At 52.3% G+C, this 24,413-nt stretch overlaps 1 protein-coding gene across 11 annotated transcripts; it reads right to left on the reverse strand.

Annotated features, from left to right (window-relative positions):
* Positions 1-24,130, reverse strand: SLC47A2 (solute carrier family 47 member 2). Of its 11 annotated transcripts, none has more exons than XM_077892457.1 (22): positions 23,864-24,130; positions 23,449-23,503; positions 23,009-23,126; positions 22,585-22,752; positions 21,597-21,657; positions 20,760-20,861; positions 20,415-20,483; positions 19,336-19,484; positions 18,700-18,742; positions 18,204-18,290; positions 15,612-15,656; positions 15,277-15,374; positions 14,664-14,833; positions 13,657-13,770; positions 12,850-12,917; positions 11,203-11,311; positions 10,337-10,412; positions 9,836-9,905; positions 4,101-4,233; positions 3,926-4,020; positions 3,000-3,111; positions 1-1,564 (listed from the first exon to the last, which is right to left on the reverse strand). In XM_077892457.1, the coding sequence occupies exons 4-22, from the start codon at positions 22,656-22,658 to the stop codon at positions 1,344-1,346; spliced, it is 1,896 nt and encodes a 631-aa protein (XP_077748583.1). In that variant the 5' UTR covers positions 22,659-22,752; positions 23,009-23,126; positions 23,449-23,503; positions 23,864-24,130; the 3' UTR covers positions 1-1,343. The 11 variants fall into 11 exon arrangements, with proteins under 11 accessions (XP_077748583.1, XP_077748584.1, XP_077748585.1 ...); XM_077892458.1 differs by having other exon boundaries at positions 22,920-23,126; XM_077892459.1 differs by lacking the exon at positions 23,009-23,126.
* Between the last annotated feature and the right edge of the window lie 283 nt (positions 24,131-24,413).

The raw sequence follows: 24,413 nt of genomic DNA on the forward strand, positions 1-24,413 counted from the left end.
TTAACTGAGCCACCCAGGTGCCCCTGTGAGTTTTTATTTTTTAAAATGCCTATATAGTAAATAAGTTTTTTTCAACGACACCCTCCTATCTCCATTTGCTCATCTAAAGCAAGCTTTTCTGTAAGCCTGTTCCCTGAACACTAACCCCATAAGGTTTTACACAAAAGTTGATCCCGCTACCCATCCTGTCTACCAGGATTCATAAAGCACTGGAGCATCTTGAAGGATCCAAGGCCATAGAACCTTTGCAGTGCTGGTGTGGGTTGTTGCCCAAACTTACTTGGCCGTGAAAGCCTTTTGTCTGAATACCGTTTAACCTTAGAACACATTTGGGGAAATGACATTATTTTCCTGTGCTCTGTTCCCAGTCGTTCTGTTTGGTTGCCAGCAGCTCAGTGTGAGGTATGTGTGTCCCAGACGAGTTTACCCGCCTTCCTGGGAGTGGGAGACCTCAAGTATCACCAGGTCCTAAATACCACATGGATTCACGTTGACTCTTTGAAACCGGGATGACATTCTATGGATCCATTTTTTCTATGGGCTTTGATGCAGAAACTCATTTTGTGAATGTGTTTATAGCTACTGATGCCGAAGGGACTGAGGGGAGGCCAGGCTGCCCTCCATTCTGGATGGTGACACACAGCCTGATGTGGAGAGCCTGAGGATATTGGGCAGGTCCCAGGCCTCCAGGAAGAGCGTCCTAGAATTTGGGTTAGCGTAGCCTTCCATCCCGAGGCCGTTGTGGCCAGGCCATCTGGGTTTTGCTGTCCTTGTTTATATCTGATCACTGCTGGAAGAACAAGTGTTTCTCAAGGTCTGTGATCAGCGCGATGAGGACGGAATGAAGGGTGAGGGGAGAGGCAAAGGAGGATCCGTGGATCTGCCTCGGGGTTTCATGGCTCCCAGATCTGCAGGGGTTTGTGGGGGCAGGGGCGCCCGGGGTCATGGTGCACTGGGCTTCCCTGGGCAGGGCCCCCTGGCCCCCTTCTCAGAGCCTCACAAAGGCCTTGTGAACAGACCTGGGCATCAGAGTCTCCTAGGAGATACATAATTTTTAATTGGGTAGGGGTGTTTTCGGTCTTCGTGTTTTGATTTGCAATCTCCTAGTTTGAAGCCTCTCTGACTCTCCTTGGTCAGCTGACGGCTGCTTAAAGAGCAGAGGCGAAAAAGCCAATTTGACAGACCTGGTGTGTCACAAGAATTGCTGGCTGTAGACCTTTTTCGTAAGTGTGGTCAAAGTATCCACCCACACTGCATCACGTGGGTGCTGTTGGAGGGGGCCCACTGTGTGCGCAGGTGGGGATGGCCACTCCTGGCCCCCTTTCTGTCTCCCAGCTGCGTGGCTAGTGTCTGGTGGTCAGGAGCCTGATGACCAGGCCCACCGTCAGCATGGCTGATGCCACCACCAGAGCAGCCCCACGGCGGATGACCAGCTGTTTCGCTGACAATATGCTGGCCGGTGCTGAAAGGGCATGGGCTGCTTCTGGGGTCCTGAAGAGGTCCAGGTGGCACTCGGGCCTTGAATACGTCATCAGGGTGATGCCAGGGGAGCTACCCGTAGCCACTGCAAACAGAAGCAAACTTAGCAGGACTGGGGGGTTGGGAGAGGGCTGTGGCCTTAGGATCAGGAAGCCTCAGGCCCCCCAGGTGGCTCAGCGGTTGAGCGGCTGCCTTCGGCTCAGGGTGTGATCCCGGGGTCCCAGGATTGAGTCCCATGTCAGGCTCCCTGTGGGGAGCCTGCTTCTCTCTCTGCCTGTGTCTCTGCTTCTCTTTCTCTCTCTGTGTCTCATGAATAAATAAATAAAATCTTAAAAAAAAAAAAAAACCCAGCTGCATTCATGATGCTGGGTGACAGTGAATAGACCTCTGTGCCTTACAACAGAAAAGGCTGGCCCAGGAGAAAAACACCAACCTCATCTACTCACAGCAGGATCAGAGGAGGCAATTATTTGGCAAGACATCTCAAAACGTGAGTTTGGCACAGAAATAGTTACTGCTAAATTGACATTAATGTGGGATACCTGGGTGGCTCAGTGGTTGATCATCTGCCTTCAGCTCAGGTCCTGATACTGGAGTCCTGGGATCGAGTCCCACATTGGGCTCCCCACAGGGAGCCTGCTTCTCCCTCTGCCTGTGTCTCTGCCCCTCTCTGTGTGTCTCTCATGAATAAATAAAAAATCTTTTTTAAAAAGTTGACATTAATATGTTCCTACCTGAGCCTCTCCTTGTGATGACAAGTGATACATCAAGTGTCACCTTCACACACATCTAACGAGCACACGTTAAATGCTTAGTCGGACCTGGCTGTCATCTCGTGACACTCGAAGCTCCCAGAGTTTTGACCAGCTAGCTCCCTACTGTGCTGATGAAGGCAGAGCCCAGGACAGGGTGAGGTCACCGAGGTGAGTGTAGTGTCTTGGTGATGTATGTGCAAGCCCAGCACTCCACACCTGCCTGGCCCTAGGAGAGCACCTGTGCCTCGAGCCGAGGCCCTCACTTCATCAGAGAGACCCTGGATAGAAACCAGAGAGAGGTTCCCACCTGTCCTATGGGGTACAGAGAGGTAGGTAGGGCAGGGGAAGGGCCCCCCAGCCAGCAGGTCCAGCCAGGCTGCTATGGGCCAGGATGTGGCCTCCTGCCCTGGGCTGGTGTTCAGTGAGGAGAAGGGGCTCCAGGGCCTGACTCTTCTTACCCTTTCTGGTTGTGGGACCACGGGGAAGACACTGAAGCACTCAACCTGCCTTCCTCATCCAAGAATGGGGCTGCAGCTCACTACCTCACAGCTAAGGATGTGAAGTACTTCGTGCAGAGCCTGTTAAATCCGAGGTAGTAGCGCCATCCTCCTGGTACTTAGGACATTGTATCCGTGCCAAGAGGAAGAACAGCAGCTTGGGCTTGCACTGTTCCCACTTTTGCCCGAGGCCCACATGCAGGGCAGCCAGGGGCGGGGGTGTCACCAGCATGGTGTGTGCCTGGCAGAAGTGCCGTGACCACATTACCTGAGGACGTGACAGCCTTCGCAGGCCCGGGTCTGGGGGCCGTGCTCACCGTGCTCACCGTACTCACCGCGCCGTTGGGGCTCTGCGGCAGCAGCCCCGCATGCTTCTGAGCCTGCAAGAGCAAGAGCTCGCCTGGGTCAGCCTGTCAGCCCTCCGGATCACCACTGGCCTCATCAATGCCCTGCCTTAAAACATCATAAGCTCAGGGCACCTGGGTGGCTCAGTGCTTAAGTGTCTGCCTTCTGCCCAGGTCATGATGCCAGGGTCCTGGGATCGAGTCTTGTGTCTGACTCCCTGCTCATTGGGGAGCCTGCTTGTGCTCTCTCACTCTCTTTCAAATAAGTAATTTTAAAACAAATACCATTGTAAGCTAAAGCAGTGCATGTTCATATAGTCTTTGGGAGTGGGGGCTTCAAGGTGGTGGTGTACAAAATCTGTGTATTTATGCACTGTCTTGGATGCCGAGATGATCTGATCCACACGAAGGCAGAGCCATGCCCTGCTGGGATTCGGGATCTTTGCGAGAAACCTTCCCCCACCACCTGCTGCCTCCACCCCCGGCTCTGCCTTAAGACTGAGCTGGGTGCCTTTACTGTGTCTGAGAAGCAAATGCTGGCCTGCCCTATTTTTTTTTAAGGATTTATTCATTTATTCATAGACACAGAGAGAGAGGCAGGCTCCCTGCAGGGAACCTGATGCAGGACTCGATCCCGGGACACCAGATCACGCCCTGAGCCAAGAGCAGAGGCTCAACCGCTGAGCCACCCAGGCGTCCCTCTGCTTCTCCTTGTAATCGGAGAGCGTACCTCCAGGGGCCGGTCACCACGGGCCCCTCCGTGCCCCCGCAGCTTATCCCACGGACCCCGCTGCAGAGGAGCCGCTCCGAGCGCTCCTGGGCAGCAGGCCGGCGCCCGCCGCTCGCTCACCTCCTCGGCAGCAAGCTTCCAGTCCATGCGGGCCGTGTAGACAGCGAAGGCGGCGGCTGCCAGGAGGCCACAAGCCAGCATGCCCAGCCAGAGGCCTGCGGGAGGGAGACAAGCCACGGTGGGGACGGGGCCCAGGGCTCCCGGGACCCTCCCCACCTGCCCTCGCAGCACCTACCCATGATTCCCATTCTGACCACAAAGGTCAGAACGATGCCCAGGGGGAGGCCAATGACGTAATACATGACTGCGTTCGCAAGGGCTCCGAAGGCCTGTTTGCCGGTTCCCCTCAGGACTCCGCCGTAGACGCACTGGGAGGGGAGGCGGAAAGCGGGAGAGGCGGGTGTGCGGCTGGCAGCAGGCCGCTCGTGTCGCAAGGCCTCCTTCCACTCCGCCCCGGGACAGCCCTCGGTCCCCTTCTGTGGGGAGACCGAGTCAGGGCGAGTCGCCTGGCCACGGTTGCACAGAATAGCTGTGTTGTGAACACAACCCCAGAGCCGCACCCTGTCCCCTCTTCACCTCCACGCCGTGACTTCCTCTCTAGAAGTCAAGGTAGCACTGGCGACCACCCACCAGCTGGTCTGGGAGACTAGACCCCCGTCACACAGGGTTGTGTTGCGCTTCTTTCCCACCGCTGCCCTAGCAAATTACTGTAAATTAGCGACATAGAACAAGACACGCATACTGTGTTCTGGTTCTGGAGGTGACAAGTCTTGCATATAATCCAAGATCATCTCCCCAGCTCAAGATCTTTAATTTAATCACGTCTGCAAAATCCCCTCATGCCACATGACATGGACAGGGCCAGGGATTAGGATGTGGCTATCTTTGGGGGCCGTTATTCTGGGTACAGCACATGACAAGCAGAGGTGTCATCTGTTCCGGGAGAGACGTGCAGCCCTGGCTCACTGCTGTTACCCGAATGCTCACAGACAGGAACTCACTCTGCTTTCTTTTACTGGTCTCTTCCTCCTAACCGGATCTCCGACCTAATGAACTGAAGAACTACAGCCACAGTTCGTGATGAATAGATATTTGATTGTTTTTATCTCCTTAAGATGAAGGATGTGAAGTGTGTTGTGGTTTGCTTTCACACGTTTGAGCAGAGACGTAATGCATTCGGGATAGAAGACATGTGCCTCTTGGACTTGGAAATGTGGTGTGTATGATACTTGTGTTTATGTATCATCACATAAATGATATTTTTCAGTTAGAAAAAGACTTCTCCCAAATTGTGATTGATGAGCTTTGGACAAGTATTTCTCAACTTTGCCCTCCAAGGGACATTTGGCAATATCTGGAGATAATTTAGGTGGTCACAACTGAGGGGGGCAGGGGTGTTGCTATTGGCCCCTAGTGGGTTGAGACCAGGGATGCTGCTAAACATCCTGCATGCACAGGGCAGCCTCCCTTATAATAATTATCCATCCTGAAGTGTTATGGTGCCAAGGTTGCAAAGCCCTTTAGAGCATTTTGAATTACAGTGACGATCTCCAGGGGCAAGCACACCAGAAGGGCCGTCCCCCCCCCCCACCCCTTTTGGTTGAGAAGATTATGGGCCTGTTTGGATCAGTGCTCTAGACAGGGACTTGACAGGGAGGTGAAACAGCAGGGTTGTAGGGGCGGGGGGCTCGCTAAGTTCTCCACACATTCCAAATTGATTGGAGGCCGTGCATATGTGCGGCAGAGACCAGAGCAGGCCCAAGCTTCCCACACAGTGCCAACAATGGAGCCTGTGCCCACGGATACTCAAGAGAACCCAGGAGAAAGTCAGAACTGGGCAGACTGGGAAACAGCCCACAGTTGGATCCTTCAGCAGAGAATGGCAGCCTTACCAGCTGTCAGAACTGTTCAAACATAACGTATCCCCTCTGGCTAATAATTGCCTGCACACCAAGCTAATGCAGACAAAGCAGTGACCCCTAGCAAGCTAGGTCTAAAAGAGAAAAAAACCCCAAAACCAAAAAACCGGCAACAAAACTGAGGAGAAAGATCAGCTGCAGGTTTATAGAGGAGGCAGGATTCACGGAAATAGTCTGGGCAAATAACCAAATAAAACAACAAGCCTTGGGGAAAGTGTGTGTGTGTGTGTGTGTGTGTGTGTGTGTGTGTGAATAACATTCTCTGGGATGGGTCTGTGCTAGACCACACAGTAGAATTATTTTTTTTAAGATTTTATTTATTTATTCATGAGAGACACAGAGAGAAGCAGAGACAGAGGCAGAGGAAGAAGCAGGCTCGCTGTGGGAAGCCTGATGCGGAACTTGATCACAAGACCTCGGGATCATGACCTGAGCCAAAGGCAGGTGCTCAACCCTGAGCCACCCAGGTGTCCTCACAGAGCAAAATTAAATTAGAGACACGGACAAGAAAGAAATCTGGGAATACCACCCAATATTTAGAAGTTAACATACTTCTAAACCCATGGGTCAAAGAATCAAGAACAGGAGAAATTAAAATATTTTGAATGAAAAGTAAAATAATATATCACATTTATTAGATGCTGCTAATGCAGTACTTAGAAATGCCTAGATCCAAAAAGAAGAAAGGCCTCAAATCAATAGCCCAATATTCCACCCTAAGAAACTAGGAAGGGCAAACTATACTGAAATAATGCAGAAGGATGGGAATAAAAATGATGAGAGTGGAAATCACGGAAACAGAGAACAGAAAAGCCACAGAAAATCAACAAAATCCCAAGTTCTAGTTCTTTGATAAGATCCACAAAACTGACGAACACTTGCCAAGGATTTGACTTTGGTAAAATAAGACAAAGAAAATAAGAAAGTGAAGACATGTATTACCAAAATCAGGAATTAAAGAAGGGACATTACCACTGACCATAAAGGAAAGGACTGTAAGGAAATATTGCGAACAACTTCATGCCAGAGAACTAGGCAAATGCAGCTGAAGTGAGTAAATAACTAGAAAGACACAGATTAGTGAAAGTAACTCAACAAGGGGATCCCTGGGTGGCTCAGCAGTTTAGTGCTGCCTTCAGCCCAAGGCGTGGTCCTGGAGTCCCGGGATCGAGTCCTGAGTCAGGCTCTTTGCATGGAGCCTGCTTCTCCCTCTGCCTCTCTCTGTGTGTCTCTCATGAATAAATAAATAATATCTTTTTTAAAAAAAGTAACTCAAGAAATAGAAAGTGAAGAGACCCATAACAAGTCAGTAGTAAATTGAATTAATTTAGAAATCTTCCAACCAAAGCCCAAGCCCAGATGGCTTCCCTGGCAAATGCTATCAAGTATTTAAAGAAGAAATAATGTTGATACTTCCCAAACCCAGAAAGTCTAGGAGGAGAGGACACTTTCAGACTCATTCTGTGAGGCCAGTGTTACCCCGATACCAAAGGCAGATTAAGATATCACAAAGAAAAGATAAGAATTAGCAGAAGAATATCCTTCATGATTGCAGACGCAAAAACTTGAATGAAATGTTAGCAAACCAAATTCAGTGGTAGATAAATAAGATCTATACCATGGTCAGGAGGGCCTTACCCCAGGAATGCAGAGTATAACATTTGCAAATCAATTAATGTAATTATATCGTATTGATAGAATAAGGGATGAAAGCCACTTGATTATCTCAATAGACACAGAAAAGGCATTCTAGAAAATCCAATGCCATTCATGAGAAAATGTTTTAACAAACTAAGAGTAAAAGGGCTCTTTTTCAGCCTGATAAAGGGTGTTTATAAAACCCTACAACTAACATTTAATGCTGAAACACTGAACACTTTAGCCCTAAAGTTGGGAATAAGGCATAGATTGTGCTCTCACCACGTGTATCCAGCATCATCTTGGAGTTCTAGCCACATGGAAAGGGGGAAGTAAAACTCTTTATTCACAGATGATCTGATCCTATATGAAAACCTTAAGGGAATCCACACACACACACAAAACTACTTGAATGAGTTTAACAAAGTCACAGGATGAAAGATGAATGAACAAAGATCATATTTCCATAAGCTGGCAACAATAACCTAAAAATGAAATTAAGACACCAGTTCCATTCACAACTGCATCCAAAAAAGAAAAAAACCCCAGATACTTAGGGATACATTTCACAAAAATGGTGCCAGATGTATCCCCTGGAGACTACAAAACATCATTGGATAAAGAGGACAGAAATAATTGGAGAGACATTCAGTGTCCATGGATTGGAGGCCCCACTATTGTTAAGATGACAGTTCTCCCACAATTGTCCTGTAGATTCAACACAATTCATTTCAAAACTCCCAGCAGGGGGAAGGGGAGGAGTGAGTAGGTGGCACATGGATTTTTAAGGCAGTGAAATCATTCATATGATACTGTAATGGTGGTTACATATCCTTAAACATTTGTCAAAACCCATGGACTCCACAATACCACGAGTGACCCCCTACTATGAGCTCTGGACCTTATTAACATATGGATATTCCCTCACAATTAATAACTACTAAGATGTGAATAATAAGGGAAACTGAGGGAATGGAGGAGATTTATGGGAACTCTTCATTTCCTGCTCAACACTTCTGCAAACCTAAGACTGCTAATTAAAATCTATTAATTTTGTTTCTCAGGACACCTGGGTGGCTCAGTGGTTGAGCACCTGCCTTTGGCTCAGGGTGTGATCCTGGGGTCCTGGGACCCAGTCCCTCATCAGGCTCCCTGCATGGAGCCTGCTTCTCCCTCTGCCTGTGTCTCTGCCTCTCTCTCTCTCTCTCTCTGTCTCTCATGAATAAATAAAATCTTAAAAAAAATTTTTGTTTCTCAAAAGACAATATCAAGAATTAGCAAGGAAGCAGAAAAACCAGACCCCTCATATATTGCCAGTGGGAATAGAAGATGGTATGGCCACTGCAGAAAACAATCTGGCAGTTTCTTAGGAAGTTAAACATATACTTCCAATAACTGAATACTCAGGACTCTACCAGGAGAAATGAAAACAGTCATCCACACAGAGACTCGTGTGTGAATGTCCCCAGTGGCCTTGGTCAGCACAGCCAAAAAGAGAAACAACCCCAACGTCCAACAACTGGAGAAACAAAATGGGTTCTGTGCGCACAATGGGCTATTTTTCAGTCTTTGAAAGAAACGAAGTCCTGAAAAATGCTACAGCCTCAGAAACAGTATGCCAAGTGAGGGTAACCAGTTACAAAAGATGACATGCAGGATTCCCTTTATAGGGAATGTTCCTGAAAGGCCAAGTTCACCCAGACAGCAGATCTGTGGATTGCCCACGGCTGGCCCTGGAAGCTTGGATTGACTACAAAACAGGCTCTAGGAAATGCAGAGGTGGAGGGTGGGTGATGGAAATACTCCAAAACTGGATTGTCATGATGGTTGCACAATTCTACATGCATGCATTTTATGGTATGTAAACTGCAACTCAATAAAGGGAGGGTTTTTTTTTTAAAAAAAAAAAAAAAGCTTTTTTTTTTTTTTTTAAATAGCTTCAAGGAGAACTTAAGAATAACATAGCCAGGAGGGAGGATGATAGGTTGCAGATAATAGTTTGCAGAAAACTCGGGTGCCTCTGTGCTCTGGGTTGACTCCCTCCCTCTCAAATGGGTCCCTGGGTCCCTTTGTGCACCCACAGGGTGCGGCTGCTGGTGAACCTCTGACCAATAGGGGGCAGGGCTCCATGCCCGTGGCCCTCAGCTCACAAGGAATCCGGAAGGAAGATTTGTGAGTTTGTGCTGGTGTAATTTTTTTCATTTTTATACTGCTCTCCCTTCATCTTTTGGCTCGTGGGAATTGTAGAAGGGAAGGGGGGTCGTCGTTTCGAATAATGATAGAATGAACGCACGCAAGGTTGTGGGCACTCACTGTGCAGTTAGCCCTTCTCACGACTTAATGAGTCAACCCTCCCGTCCCATGGAGGGGGCCCTGAACTTGGCCTCAGGCTTCACACCAGGGCAGTACTCACACAGATGGCCTCAAACAGCTGAAAGACGATGTAAATCGGCAAGACCTCGTTCACCAGGGCAATGACCTCTCTGCGGAAGAGACAGGAGGAACATTCATGTGCAGCACGCCAGCATGACCGTGACCTCGGGACTCCCGGGGCTCCCCTCTGTTCTAGCACCTCCTAAAAATGATCGGAGTAGAGCCCGTTGCCCCACACAAACCTGACACTCCTAGCACTGAGCTTCTGCGTGTCTGTGGGTCTTCTTAAACTCCAGGAGAGCACCCCCAGTGTCGTCCTGCCTTTTGCTCAGCTTCCTCTCTATGGACAAGCTGGTGACGGAGCCCACGGGCCGGGGAGAGAAGCAGAGATGCTAGCTTCCTCCTGGTGAGAGCGAAGTCGGGGCTAGTCCCGCTTCCTCTGGACCTAGTGCCAAGCCAGCTGTGTGACAAGCCCCTGGGGGACCCGTTGCAAGCCACTCTGACATTTCCCAGAAGTCAGAGAAGAAAACTGATTACCTACTCATCATTTGTAAAAATATGCCCCAGTTTGTTTTTCAGGATGCTCAGCAGCATGCCCACCACCAGCGAGGTGCCCACTGGAAGACAAAGGAAGAGCATTTGGCTCCCAGCCCATGGAGGAGCCCAGCTTAGGTCAGTGCAAGGCAGGACAGCATAGGAAATGGCTTTCCTCCTCTGGTTCTCAAAGTGGGGTTCCTAGACCAGCAGCATCGGCATCACCTGGTCACTTGTTACAAGTGCGGGTTCTCAGACCCCACCTCAGACCTCCTGAATTAGAAACGTGGGGGGAGGCCCAGGGTCTGTGTATTGACATAGCCTTCCAGTGGATTCTAATGCAGTCTACAGGGGCACCTGGGTGGCTCCAGTGGTTGAGCATCTGCCTTTGGCTCAGGTCATGATCCCAGGGTCCTGGGATCGAGCCCCAGGTCAGGCTCCATACAGGGAGCCTGCTTCTCCCTCTGCCTGTGTCTCTGCCTCTCTCTCTGTGTCTCTCATGAATAAATACATAAAATCTTTTTTTAAAAAATGCAGTCTATAGCCTGCGAACCACTGCTCTCTACAGATGAGTTGATCTGGATCCATCAGCCTCAGCAAGCAGAGCCACGGAGGAGGACACAAGATTGGTTGATCCTGAGGGGTGGCATGGGCAGGCCTCAAGCTCCTGGGGATTATGGGAGGGCAAATTTGCAAAATCTGGACAGCTAGAGGGAGAACCTGGGGAGGAAGGGACTTCACAAGGTCACACTAACATAAGGGGTGGAAAGGCCGTATCAACTCGGCAGGGGCTGCTCTGGGCCAGGTGTCTCCTGCCCCAGGCTCCAATTTTCCAAGCACCCACCCCCCCGACCCCCAAAGGACTCTACCCACCTGTACAGAGCATGCCTGAGATGGCTGAACGCTTAGCTTGTACAGTATCTGCAGCTCCCAGGGAGGTCCCCACCCGGACACAGACCGCATTGCTGAGCCCCAGGGGAATCTGGGATCACAGATGACAAGGGGCTGTCAGTGGAACCAACCTCCTGCCCCTGGAATGGGGTGGGTCTTGAGCTAAGAAGAAGCCGGGGCTGGGGGTAGAGCCACCCTCCAACACCCCAACCCCAGGCCAAGAGGGAGAAGAGCAGGAAGACAGGATGGATCCTAAGGAGACAGCATGAGGACATAGAACATTTGCAGCTGTGGCTGTGAGACGGGATGAGGGTACCCCGAGTGAGCCGGTCAATGCCACCCCTACCCACTCCGTCAGACATCACAGGTGGACTGGCCCTGCCAGTGTGTTGCCAAAACCGCAGGAGTAAATGCATTTTTAAGAGGTGAACATGATCTTAGGGTGGCTGAGTGGCTCAGTCGGTATAACCATCTGCCTTCAGTCCAGGTCATGATCCTGGGGTCCTGGGATTGAGTCCAACATCAGGCTTCCTGCTCAGTGGGGAGCCTGCTTCTCCCTTTCCCTCTGCCCTACTCATGCACACACTCTCTCTCTTGCTCTCAAATAGATTTTTATTTATTTATTTGAAAAAGAGCACAAGCAGCGGGGAGAATCAGAGGGAGAAGCAGGGTCCCTGCAGGGAGCCCGATTTGGGACTAGATCCCAGGACCCCAGGATCATGACCTGAGTCGAAGGCAGACACTTAACTGACTGAGCCACCCAGGCACCCAATAAATAAAGTCTTCAAAAAATTAAAGATAAATGTGATCTTAAATATGCCAGAAAAGCTCCCTGTTAAGAAAAACAAAGTTCTGGGACGCCTAGGTGGCTCAGTGGTTGAGCATCTGCCTTCAGCTCAGGGCGTGATCCTGAGGTCCTAGGATTGAGTCCCACATTGGGCTCCCCACATGGAGCCTGCTTCTCCCTCTGCCTATGTCTCTGCTTCTCTGTGTCTCTCATGAATCAATAAATAAAATCTTTAAAAAAAAAAAAAAAACCCAAAATTCTGTGGAAGCCATTATAATATTATAATGGCTTAATATTATAATATTAAGCAGCTTATAAATTAGTGTTTTGCGTGTAGACGTTTGCAAGTCATTTCCTTAAGCCCAGGGTCGCAGACTGCACGTCCCCAGAAGGCTGGCAGACACATACCTGAGTGACATGGGACAACTCACATCTCTGTGGGAAGAGGAAGGAGCTACGGGGGCCATGGTGGGGGATGGTGATGTCCCCCACACGAGCAGGGGACACTGTCACCCAGCTCTCGCTGACCCGGGTGTGCAGGAATGTGGGCCCACCACGAAATGGAATGTCCCATTTTTCAAGAAAATGCAAACATTCAGATTATGATGTGGAATCTCCCCATTTTTAAATGGTGCTAATTATTTCACAAGGTTCTAACAACACGAGTTCAGTATTACCCTTGGTGGAGCAGGTGTGGGACATAGGAGGGTCACTCAGGAGATAGAGCTGGCATGCCAGATAGATAGAGTGACAGCATGCCCATCTTCTGTGCCACCCCAGGCCATCAGGAGGGCCAGGCCAGCATGGAGGGTGTGGCGAAGGCACCCCCAGAAGAGACTCACCATGTAGACTATGGTGGCTAGCTCGTAGATGATGGCCTGGCTGGAGAGGTCCAGCACGCTGATCAGGCCTGCAGGGTGGAGGGGGTGAGTGGGAAGGAGGCACATGGTGAGCACGCAGCTCTGGGGCCTGCTAACAGTGATTTCCAAGGGCAGATTTGCAATAGAAAAGGTTCCTGCGTGGCCTTCAGCCTTCCAGGGAGATCCCACCCAGTTGTGGAATTGACTGCAGACCATTTGTTCCCCATACGGTGTGACTTTCAAGTCCTTGGAGGAGGCATGATGAGCAAGAGAAAAGAGACCTGGGCCAAGATTAGGAGAGCCGAGTTTGGGTCTCAGCCCTGCCACTGTGCAACTCTGTGCCACTCTGCACAGTCTTTTGTTCTCAGGGTTCAGTTTACCTATCTGTAAATGGGGGGCAAGTATTGGACCAGAAGATCTCCCAGGGCCATTCTCACACTGGCCTGATTCTCAGGCTGGGTGGACACTGCACTGGGTGCTCCGTGCGCATCAGGTGAGAGCCCCAAACCTGCCAGGCCCACACATGCTCACACCCTGGTTGGTTCAGTCCCTTGATCCCTCACTGACTCGACCCCCTGCCCCGGGCACCTGCTCAGTTCCAGGCCTGTACTGGGCGGTGCTGGGGTCCTGACACAAGAGACCCAGGCCCGCCTTCCAGGAGCCCACAGCCTGATGGGGGAGATGAGAGAGCCTAAGACCCAGCCTGGGCCAGGCTGCTGACCCGCTCGTCCAGGGAGGGGGCTTCTGAGCTGCCCACAAGGTTCTCCCGAGCTGTGCTCGCCCACGTACCCATGAGGAAGGTCCCAATCTCGTAGGCCCACCACTCGATGCATGTCATGAGCATGCTGGGAATGGCCAGGGAGAAGAAGGAGCCCCAGTCCTGCAGGCACTGTCTGGACCAGCCTAGGAACAGAAGTCCCGCTCATGAGCCAAGCAGGGAGCCCGCCCCTGCCAGGAGCCCCCGCCGGCCTGGCTCTGCCCACTCCCAGGTTCAGCTCAGCACTTGGGGCAGGGCACCTGCTCACGGGGCCGCCCGGGACAGGAGCCTTGGATGTGGGGGAGAGTCCCCACCTGCCCACGACACCACAGGATCTGGGGCAACTACTCTGCCCTTTCTGGGTTCCGTATTCCCCTCTGAAAACCTGAGTTCTTATCTCTGCCCTGCCTCTCCCGAAGGGTTCTTGGGAGGATGGCATGAGGTCGAGGTTGCCAAAAGGATGCTCAGGGCGGATAGGACCGTGCAGACAGGAAGAGCAGAGTTTGCAAGACTCCCCGAGTCATGACTGAGGCCCCGGCCAGAGAGCCGGTCCTGAAATGCCCGCAGGAGGACCCCACAGTCTGCAGAGTTTGGTTTCAGGAGGCAGAAAGGCTCAGACGGGCACAGTTTCAAGTCCACCCCCACCATACAACACCTCTGGCATTTTGGGCAAATTGTTTGACCTCACTCTGTATCCATTTCCTCTGCATAAGAAAAATGGGGATAATAAGGTGTCAAGGGGTTTAATTGAGGCCAGAAATGCTGGGCACTGGACCCACTGCTGACACCTAGGATTTCACCTGTCACCACCCTGAGATCAGGGAGCCAGCCAGAGCGCTCCCCGAGGCTGTCCCAGCAGGGCTCTCCACTATGTCACATTTGATGGGGGGATCTGGGGCATCTGGGGGTGGAGTCCTGAGGGGTGGAGCAAAGGGGAAGAAGGCCCAGAAGGGAAGTAGAGGCAGGCGGGAGGCAGGAGGGAGACAGGGCTCCTCCAATGGGGCTCCACCCGGTCTCTGTCCACCTGCAGAATGCACACCCTGTGCCCGTGCTGGGGTCCTGCCTGCTGCTGGTCTGCCCAGCTCCCCAAAGGCAGGGCAGCCCCCTGCACCTGCCCATGTCTCCAGGTGAAGCTTCTTCAGCACAATGTAGAGAAAGAGGAAGATGATCTGCACGAAGTAGGAGACTGTGACAGCATAAGCAGAGCCCCTGGGAAAGGAGAGAGAGCAGGGCTGGGTAGGTGCCAGACTCCAGCCCTGGGGGTAGGGGGCTCTCCTGCTACAGCCAGTATGGAGGGGAAGGGAGACAAGGGTGGCCAGCCAGCACCCCATCCCAGGATCGGCCACAGGAGCCTCTAGTGCCATTGGCACATGACCACAGTGTCCCTGGAGTCACCCTGCCAGGGCCCCACTCTCGGCCTTTCCTGGCAGGCTGGGGCAGGGATGAGGAGGGCTCCTGTCCCTGTCTCCTTGGTGGGGAATCCCCTAGAACCCAAGGGACCAGCAGGAACCCCCAATTCCTCGTGACACTGCACTTCCAGATGGCAAAACCTCACTGTTCTTGTGAGCCAAGAATGGTGACCGACCCGCCCGGTTGGGGACAGAGTGCCCGGTGGGCAGTGCTCCCTGAAGCCCACCAGTCCCGGTGCTCACTTGACCCCCAGGCTCAGCATGGAAACCAGGATGTAGTTGGCCAAGCCATTGATGCAGTTGCCCACGATGCCACTGAAGACTTGGGGCCAGACGATGCCCTGAAATAAATGAAGGGGGAGGGGTGCGGGCGGACAGGACCAAGGGGTATGGCCAAGCTCGGCACATCCAGGGGTTGGAAGGAGGCTGGGGACACATAGCTCCTTGCTGGGCCCTGGTCAGGACATGGCACAGCAGGCTCGCAGATCACGCAGAAAGGAAAACCCAGGCACCCCTTCCCACTGGATCAGGGCAGTGTGCTGGGGCAGGGGGCCGCCCCTCTAGCCAGGGACCTGTACCTGATTTTGCAGATATTTTGCCAGCAGGACATAAAGAAAACATGCCTGTGTAAAAGAAAAAAGAAAAAAAAAATCACAAACACAAACAATGACTACCCCAAAAACATGAAGTGAATATCAGAAGATTATTTCTTGGGATACCTGAGTATGGATCAATTACTTCACTAAAGTATAATGGGACCCCACAGGTAGGCTGAAGCCTGAAGAGCCGTCTATGTGCCCAGGTCCTGCCTAGGAGGGAGAGGCCCCCTCGGGGCTCCTGCTCTGCCACAGGGAGGGCAGACAGGCAGGAAAGGTCGGCTCCAACAGCTGGCACACGTCAGTGGGCTTGTGTAAGAGCAGAGCACCTGGAAGGGCTCCTGGCTGCCAACCCGGACCTTCCACTCAGGGAGGCCACCCAGGGGTCTGTGCACAGAAGGACCCATCAGAGCCCAAAGCCACAATTGTGACCACCCTTGAGCCTGGCTCTGGCTGCTGCACCCAAGAACCTGGAGGGAGTGGCCTCAGGCTGGGGTGGGGAGGCAGAGGGGGACTCAGCAGTGGTAGTCTCTGCTCGGTAGGTTCATCGGTAGGTACCCCGTCCCTTCCCTTAGCCCTCTGCTTCTCTCCAGTATAGCACAGCGATTATGAGCATGGAGCTGGAGCTCAACTGCCTTGGGTTCAAGTGCTGGCTCCACTTCTTATGAGCTGTGTGATATTCGGCAAGTTGCTTAACCTCTCTGGGCCTAGTGTCTTCATCTACAATGGAGATAATAACGTGTGTGTATACTTCATATTTATCTCTACATATATATGTAAAGTTCACATTGCCAAATGCTTACAAAACAGCACACTGAAGCACATGTAAGCATTTCAAGTATTGGGTAAGCATTATGTAAATAATATTTGTCACTTTTTGGATTTATTGGCAAATTTTACAGCAGTATTTTATGGGAGGGACTTGCTTTATTTGATAAAGGAGGTACCATAGTGATAACTTTATAGATGCCTTCCCCTGACCCAACCCCAGTGGCCTTGTTTGTCAAGACACCATCATCACCTTGGTCTGAAGAGCCAAAGTGTGGTTTCTAGGGCAGACTTGGAGGCGAAAGACTGGCCTTTTCAGGTGGTTTCCATAGTAGGGCAGAAATTTGGACCTGACCAGGCCCTGGAGATGTCACAGCAATGGGTTTTCAGACAGGTGCATGTGGCTGGGGTACCTCCCGCCAGGCCTGGCATGCTTTAAAGTACCTTGCATTCGCCCTGACTCATCCCTTTCCTGGATCCCTCCTCAAGAACTTTACTTCGTGGTGTCATGGGGGATGGGGTGCTCTGGCTCCAAAGATACCATCCCTGATGCAACACTGTCAGGTAGTACCATGTGTCATTAAGCCTCAACAAATCCCTAAGCCTCATGAAGTCTGTGTAGCAGCAAGTTCCTGAGCAGACATACAGACCACTGATCAGGCTAGGAATCTCAGAAACTGACCCGACTAGATGCACCTGCTTAGCTGGTATTTAATAAATTAATGGAGAAAGGAGAGAATATGCAACAATTATTCCTAGTTAAAGTTTGTTAGATGGATTAGAGTCTTAAAGGTAAAAATAAAAACCATAGGAGGGCTCAAAGAAGACACAGGCACATGTTTATATAATCTTGCAACGGGATGTTTTTAAGCTATTAAAGACTTCATAAAGAAGAGGATTAATGAATCTGTTATGTATACATTAAAAATTCTGTAGGTCAAAATTATAAAAAAATTAAAAGGCAAGTGACATATATGACAAAGGGTTTAGATATTAGTTAATAAGAGTTATAATAATTAGAAAACGATTAACCCAGGGACGCCTAGGTGGCTCAGTTGGTTAAGTGTTGGACTCTTGATTGCGGCTCGTGGTCATGATCTCAGGATCATGAGATCAGGCCCTACTTGGGGCTCCACGAGTAAAAGGACTCTGCTTAAGATTCTCTCTCCCTCTGCCCCTCCCTCGCTCTCTCTAGCTCTCTCTAAAATAAATAAATAAGTCTTTTTAAAAAAGGATTAATCCACTAAAATAAGTGAAGGGTATGACCATTCACAGAAGAACAAAATGATCAATAAATACACGAAAAAAATGTTCATTAGCAATAAAATGCATGTGAAAACTATTTTGAATTGGAGAAAATGTTAGTAACAATGCTCTGCGCTAACGAGTGTTACTAGTGGGGGTAGAATTGGTACAAATTCATATCAAAAGCCATTGAGAGAGCAAGACTGCATTCCAACAATACACCTGATGAAAACCGTTACAGATGTTCACAAAGATTTTTCTATACCACTGTTTATCACAATCTTCCTTGTAATAGTGAATACTGGAAACAACTGAAATACCTACCAATTAGGGATGGGTTAATACACTGTGGCACTATAGGATACTCTGTAGCCTTTGAAATGGATATTGCAGAAGGCTATTTAAAATCACATCAAGAGGCTAACAACATATTGGAAAGGGGAAAAAAAAGCAGGTTATAATACAATATACACACATTGACCCTTTTTCCAACTATATATGTGCATGTGTGTTTGAACACACGCACCCGCAAGCAGAAATAATCCTGGAAAGAGCTATTACCCTGTATTCTCTCTGGGTGGCAGGATTAGAGGTGATTGAAAATGTTTCTTTCCCACTCTTCCCACAAGTTCTCCCATAAGTGGTTTTCTCATCAAAAAAAAAAAAAAAAAAAACATGTTAGGGGGCACCTGGGTGGCTCAGTGGTTGAACATCTGTCTTTGGCTCAGGGTGTGATCCCAGGGTCTCGGGATCAAGACCCACATCAGCTCCCCTGCAGGGAGCCTGCTTCTCCCTCTGCCTGTGTCTCTGCCTCTCTCTGTGTGTCTCTCATGAATAAATAAATAAAATCTTTAAACAAACATGTTAGAGTGCTTCTTAAAAGTTCCATCTGCAGGGAATGAAACTAGAATTCTCATGTCCCTTTCTGCCAGACTCAGTGGCACAGCAGAAGGCGGCTGTGGGCTCATGGGCCTCTCCAACGAGAGCATGGAAAAGCAAATCGCCAGCACCTAAGGGGGTGTAAGTCCACCCTTAGTCAGCAGACAGAGGCACTTACTGGAAGCATTGGGATGACAATCAGCACGTACTCCTGGGTTAGCCTACAAGAGAAGCAGGAGCTCCAAGCCTCCCAGGCTGTGCCAGAGGAGCACTCTGGGGGCCCCAGGTTTAAAGAGAGGCTCTGCCAGGCCCTGAAGATCGTTGGCCAAGGAGAGTGAAACCCCAGCAGTCATGGAGTGCCGCTACTGCGTGCTAGGAAGGTGGCAGGAGGGGGACCCCTCATGGCTGGGAACTTAAACTCAAGGGTAAAGGTGGTGCGTGCAGGGATGGGGTGGGCAGGGAAGGTTATATCTTATCAAGAAATAAGCAAATGAAGTGCACGTACTACAGAATGAACAAAGTATTCCCACGAGGGGACAGTGCACACTTCTTTCCTCCAAAAGCATCTGGGAAGCCCCATCTATAGGCACAGATCCCTTCTTTCTCCTCTCCTGCATTAAACCTGGCGTGTCTGCCCCCTGCTGGTCGCATCTGGAGCAGCATGCTGCTAGGGAGGAACCTGAAACCCAACCCTGGAACCTTACCCCTAGAAGCTGCGCTTGCCATGGGGCCTAGGGAGTGGTTTTCCTTGGGGGGGTGGGGGGGCGAGGGAAGGGGCTCCCATCCCCGCTTCCCTGCAGAAGCCAAGCAGTACCTGGACACGGCCGGGTCCTGCCTGAAGAGCAGCAGGATAGTCTCGGTGTTGAGGAAGAGCGCCCAGCAGGGGAAGCAGCAGAGGAGCAGCACCAGGGTACCCCTCTGCAGGATGACCCCCACGTGCTTCTTGTTGGGGCTGCCGAAGCTCTGCAAAACAGCTCATTCCTGGGTCAGGCTGCCCACACCTTCATTACCTTCCCTCTGTCCCCTGGGTGAGCCTAACCAGGGCATCAGCCTCCTAGCAGAGCCAGTGCTGTAGGGATGGCCCCAGGCACCACAGGTACCTGTCAATGCCTCGGTAGCCAGCATTTGGCACCCCCTGATTACAGCCTGGAGTAGGGGGTGGCGTCCTCTGCAGGGGCTCAGCCGGCTCATAGAATCATTATAGCAGTGATTTACGGGGCTCTACCTCCGCCAGGCCCTGCGCCAGCCTGCCTGCCCATTGTCCTCAGTTCTTTAAAAGCGCCTAACAAGGAGGGGGTTATTTCCCCCATCACAGCTAAAGCAAGGGAAGCTCCCAGAGCATTTGTCAAGTCTCCATGCTGAGAACTGGTGGCCAGGACCAAGCCCGGGTCCCCAGGTCCACTGTGAGTCCAGACCCCCCAGGAAAGCTGAGCCCCACCGGACTGTGGGCCCCCGAGGGCAGGAGGGTCCCCTATGTGCATCCTCAGCATTTGACACATGAGGGCAAGGAACTGCCTCCGCCCCGTTCCTTCCATGGCTCTCTTGCCCGTCTGCTCAGTCTCTTAAAACGAAGGATCTAGGGCCTCTGGGTGGCTCAGGGGTGGAGGGTCTGCCTTTGGCTCAGGGCGTGATCCTGGTGTCCTGGGATCAAGTCCCGCATTGGGCTCCCCGAAGGGAGCCTGCTTCATCCCCCTGCCTATGTCTCTGCCTCTCTCTCGCTGTGTCTCATTAATAAATAAACACAATCTTTAAAAAAATAAAAATGAAGGATCCCCGACAACATGAGGTCCTTGCAGGCGGGCCAGGAGCAGGTGTCCCCTGGGCCCATTTGATGGGCTCCCAGGTCCAGGGTCACCGAACGGTCTCCTGGCCAGCTCTGGGAGGCCCACCTACCTGAGACATCAAGGTGTCACACGCCGAGGACAAGCCCAAGCCTATGGAAACTCCACAGACGTTGACAAACTGGAGGTGCACACAGGAGACAACACAGGGGTTGTCAGGGAGGACTCCAGAGGGGGAACCCTGTGTCTGGGGGAGGCCATCCAACAGCAGCTCTGATATGCAACTGAGCCGGAGACCCCCGTCCCTCCCCAGGCCCTGCCTGCATGTGCTGTGTGCCCCTGGGCGAGCCCCCCAGGTCCCAGCTGTGAATGCAGCTATCAGCCTTCCCGCTGTGCCTCTGGGGATGCTGCGGGGGCGGGGCGGGAAGAATGTCCCCACAGGCCGGGCCATACTCACGGCCACCGCGAGGGTCACTGCCGCCAGCTCCAGCTTGCCCAGGTGCCCGCAAAACACAGAACTCACGAAATGGATCATGAAGGTGAGCACCTGGAACAGGTACTGGAGGATGCAGCCAGGGTCAAGCCCCGCCCCACCCCGCACAGTGGGGCTTCTCCACATCCTGCGGGAACTCACGCCAGAACCCACAAACAACACAGCCCCCCGGGGCCGATGGGCCACAACCAGGAGAGTGAGCATTTTGGGGCTGAGGCAGACAGCAGCCAGGGCTGGGAGTCAGGAGACGGGAGTCTTGCTCCCATTCTGCCCCGAGCAGTTGCCCTTAACCTCTGGAGTCAACCTCTGGGTTCTGGTTTTCCTGCCTCAAAGCACACGAATATGCCAGAAGCACCTAGCACACACAGAGCCCGGAGTGCACAGGGCTTAGCTCAAACATCTCATACCCAGTGACGCTATTCTAATCATGTGGTCAGACCACACACAGTTTGGGTTGAATCACCTACAAAAGAGTCATGGCTGGGTCACCTGGGTGGCTCAGGGGTTGAGCGTCTGCCTTTGGCTCAGGTTGTGATCCTGGGGTACTGGGATCAATTCTTGCATCAGGTTCCCCCACAGGGAGCCTGCTTCTCCCTCTGCATGTGTCTCTGCCTCTGTCTGTGTCTCTCATGAATAAATAAGGTGCTGTCCAGGGACAGCTGTCTTCCTGCTGTCACCTGCTCTGGGCAGTGGCCCCTGGTACAGCCTGCACATGGTCAGCATGGACATTTGCTGGGCAAGGGCATGAGTAGCTCTTACTGCCTTACTGCCTCCCACACCCCCACAACTTCACCTCCTTACCAGGGGTCCAGAAAGGGCGATGAGTGTCCACACCTCGGCCCAAAAGCCAACGGGGAGCAGCCTGCGGAGGGCAGGGCAACAGCCCCCTTGGTCTTGGGGGACTGTGTCCTGAACGCTGTCCATTCCGAGACTGGGCCGCTGTCCACCCTGCATGCCTGAGCACTCCTACAGCCCTCCTTGCCCAGCCAAGCCCATGTCACCTTGCAGCCTGGCTAATGAGTAAGGGGCAGGAGGAGGGGCTGCTGCAGCCGCCTATGGGACGTGCCCTGCCTCCTGGCACCGTGGCCCTGTTGCCCAGCCCAGGGGAGGACGGGATGGAGCCCTGGGCACCTGGGAGTCACCCGGGCTGATGTCTGTGCCTACTGTCCCAGAGGGGTCAGCTGCAAAGCCCCAGGAGGAGAAGGTTTGGGGTAGCGTGGGGTGTGCTGGTTCTGGGGGCAAGGGCAGGATGGCCTGGCTGGGGTGGGCTGAGATGCTGGACATTGTATACCCCCGCATGACAGTGCCCGTGATGACAGAGAGGTGGGCAGCCTCCAGAGCCCCAGGAGGGGTACGGTGGGAGGGGGCAGCGGCCTGGAGCCAGGACACCGAGGGAGAGACCCTCCAGCCCCCTCCCTCCCTGCCATCCCTTTCGGCAGCATCCCTGAGAACAGGTGTGACCCCACCTGGGCAAACAGCTCACCCCTCCTCACGTCCATTTTGCCCAGTGAAGCTGTCACTGGGCATCCCACCAGGCTCCTCTGTGGCCTGCCCAGTCTGCCTTCAACTCTGCCCCACACAGGGGCGGCCTATGACCCACCACGGACGGGCAGGGCAGAGGCCATGGGAGGGCCTGTGCCCATCCACCTAGCTGTTTCCCATACCCACCCCTGCCTGAGAGAGCAGCCGGCAGGACCCCAGGACCCAGTTCCTGTGGGAGCTGCAGGGGGAGGGGGGCAGCGGAGCAGGACCCCCACCAAGGAGAAGAGTCAGGATGAAAGCAACGAACCCGCACTGCCTCCCACATGCACACGCACATCCTTGCTTCATGCGGAATCCCAACTGCTCCGCTGCTCCAGGCATCAGAGGCTGACCTGGGTGACGACCACTCCTGCCCTCATTCTGCACAGCTCCTACTGCAAATTTCTACCACCTGTACGCTCCACAGTAAAATTAACTGCCACCGACAAAGAGGAAAGAAAAGACATTTAATACCATTGTAATTATTACCGTAGGACCCCAAAAAAGGCAGGGCTACAGATAAAAGCTACAGCGCTCTGGTTACAAGCCCTTCACTGGTACCTATCATGTGGCTCTTCTAATGCCTTTTCCAGGGCTCCTCACCTTTGGCTGGTTTGGCTTCCTCTCCTGAAAGGGTGGCCAAAACCTGTCCTTCACTCCCGGACACCTAGACCCCAGGGGGTCTCTGTTACCTGACACGCGTTGTCTCCAGTCGTGGGGCCCCTGCAACAGGTGTGGTGTCCAGCCAGCCCAGGCCCACTGTCCCACTCCTGCGGCAGTGGAGTGACTTCCACGGTCAGAAGTCATGCTCTGTGGGAGTCCCCAGCGATGAGGAGGTTTGGGGGTGTGCGGGGCAGATGAGTAAAACTAAACCCAAGGTCCGTTTTGATGAAGGCCAACCCGCCCCCACCAGGATGGAAGGTATACGAGGCAAATGGCCTGCTTCCAGCTACGACACACTGGGGTCTGCTTCCAGTGAGGGTTTATCCAAGCTACCCAAGGACGTGCTGAGCAGCAGCCGGTCAAGATCAGCTCACCCTCGGGAGGGCAAGCCCTTGCCTGAGAGTCCTCAAAACCATTCCCGCAAATATTCCCCAGGATTTTTGCATAAGCTAATAATTTCTACATTTACCTCTGGATACAGACAGCTATTCTTTCAGGCCCCAGGTGAGTTCTGGGATCCAGGCCTGGGGATCAGGAACAAAGGATTAGTTAGGGTCCAGTGGCCATGTGGGTGCTGCTGCAGGCATGGGGCGTGCTGGGAGCTGCCCCCCCACCCACCCCAGGTGAGGAGTTTCTGGATCTCGAGTCCTCCGAGGGCTCCCAGGTGACTGTACTTTGCAGTTAGGCCTGCACTGTGGGCCGTGGTTCCGAAGCTTGCCCGTCCAGCCCCGGGTCTGGTGTTCTGGGACAATGTGGAGTCGGGTAGCACAGCAGAGGCCTGGTACTGTCCCCGGGGAGGTGAGAGCTCGGGGGTCGGCCCAGTGCTACTGGGAGCTTGGCCACCCTCCTGTTCCGCATCCCCTGCGGCCTCAGACAGCACATACCACGTTGATCAGTTCAGCTCCTGGTAACAGGACCATGGATCCCCATGACTTCTGAAGCCTCTCACTTCTCGGGTGACCTTCCCCTTGGGATCCTGTGACCTACAATGTCCTTCCTCCCCTTATGCCAGTTTTGTGTCCATCACTGTTCTTGGTGGAAACAGTAGAAACTATCTTGAGATTAATGCCTGAAAAGCAAGGGGGCCGGGGAAGGGAACAATTATGAGCAGATGAACATTGGCAGAGGCAAGTTGAGCAGCCAGCCTGGAAAACAGAGGATCCAGGGACTTTGGACTCTGAGCTTTACAAGCAAGCTCCTGAGATGGCTCAGCTCCAAACATCTTCCATCCCAGAGGCCAATTCTTGGAAGACGGAGCAGGAGCCAGTCATTTCTGGGAAGGGAAGTGGAGCAGGATGGAAGCAGGGAGCTGTGGCCACCTGGAGTGCGGCAGTGGGTTCCCCCCAAAGATGGAATGCTGCACAGGTAAAAAAAAATTTTTTTAATTTTAAATCTTTAATTTGTTTTCACGTTTTTCCTTCTTTTTGCTTCCAA

The sequence above is a fragment of the Canis aureus genome, chromosome 3 (genome assembly GCF_053574225.1).
Source record: "Canis aureus isolate CA01 chromosome 3, VMU_Caureus_v.1.0, whole genome shotgun sequence".
Classification (NCBI taxonomy): Eukaryota; Metazoa; Chordata; class Mammalia; order Carnivora; family Canidae; genus Canis; species Canis aureus.

What these genes read in the sequence shown, in the direction of transcription:
- SLC47A2 (XM_077892456.1), bottom strand. Translation starts at nt 21,749, where the DNA reads ATGCAGGGTGGACAGCGGCCCAGTCTCGGAATGGACAGCGTTCAGGAC. An exon ending in TCGCCCTTTCTGGACCCCTG is followed by an intron (nt 20,862 to 21,596) that starts GTAAGGAGGTGA and finishes TGCATCCTCCAG; the next exon opens with TACCTGTTCCAGGTGCTCAC. An exon ending in GAAGGCTGTCACGTCCTCAG is followed by an intron (nt 1,565 to 2,999) that starts GTAATGTGGTCA and finishes TTCTGTTTGCAG; the next exon opens with TGGCTACGGGTAGCTCCCCT.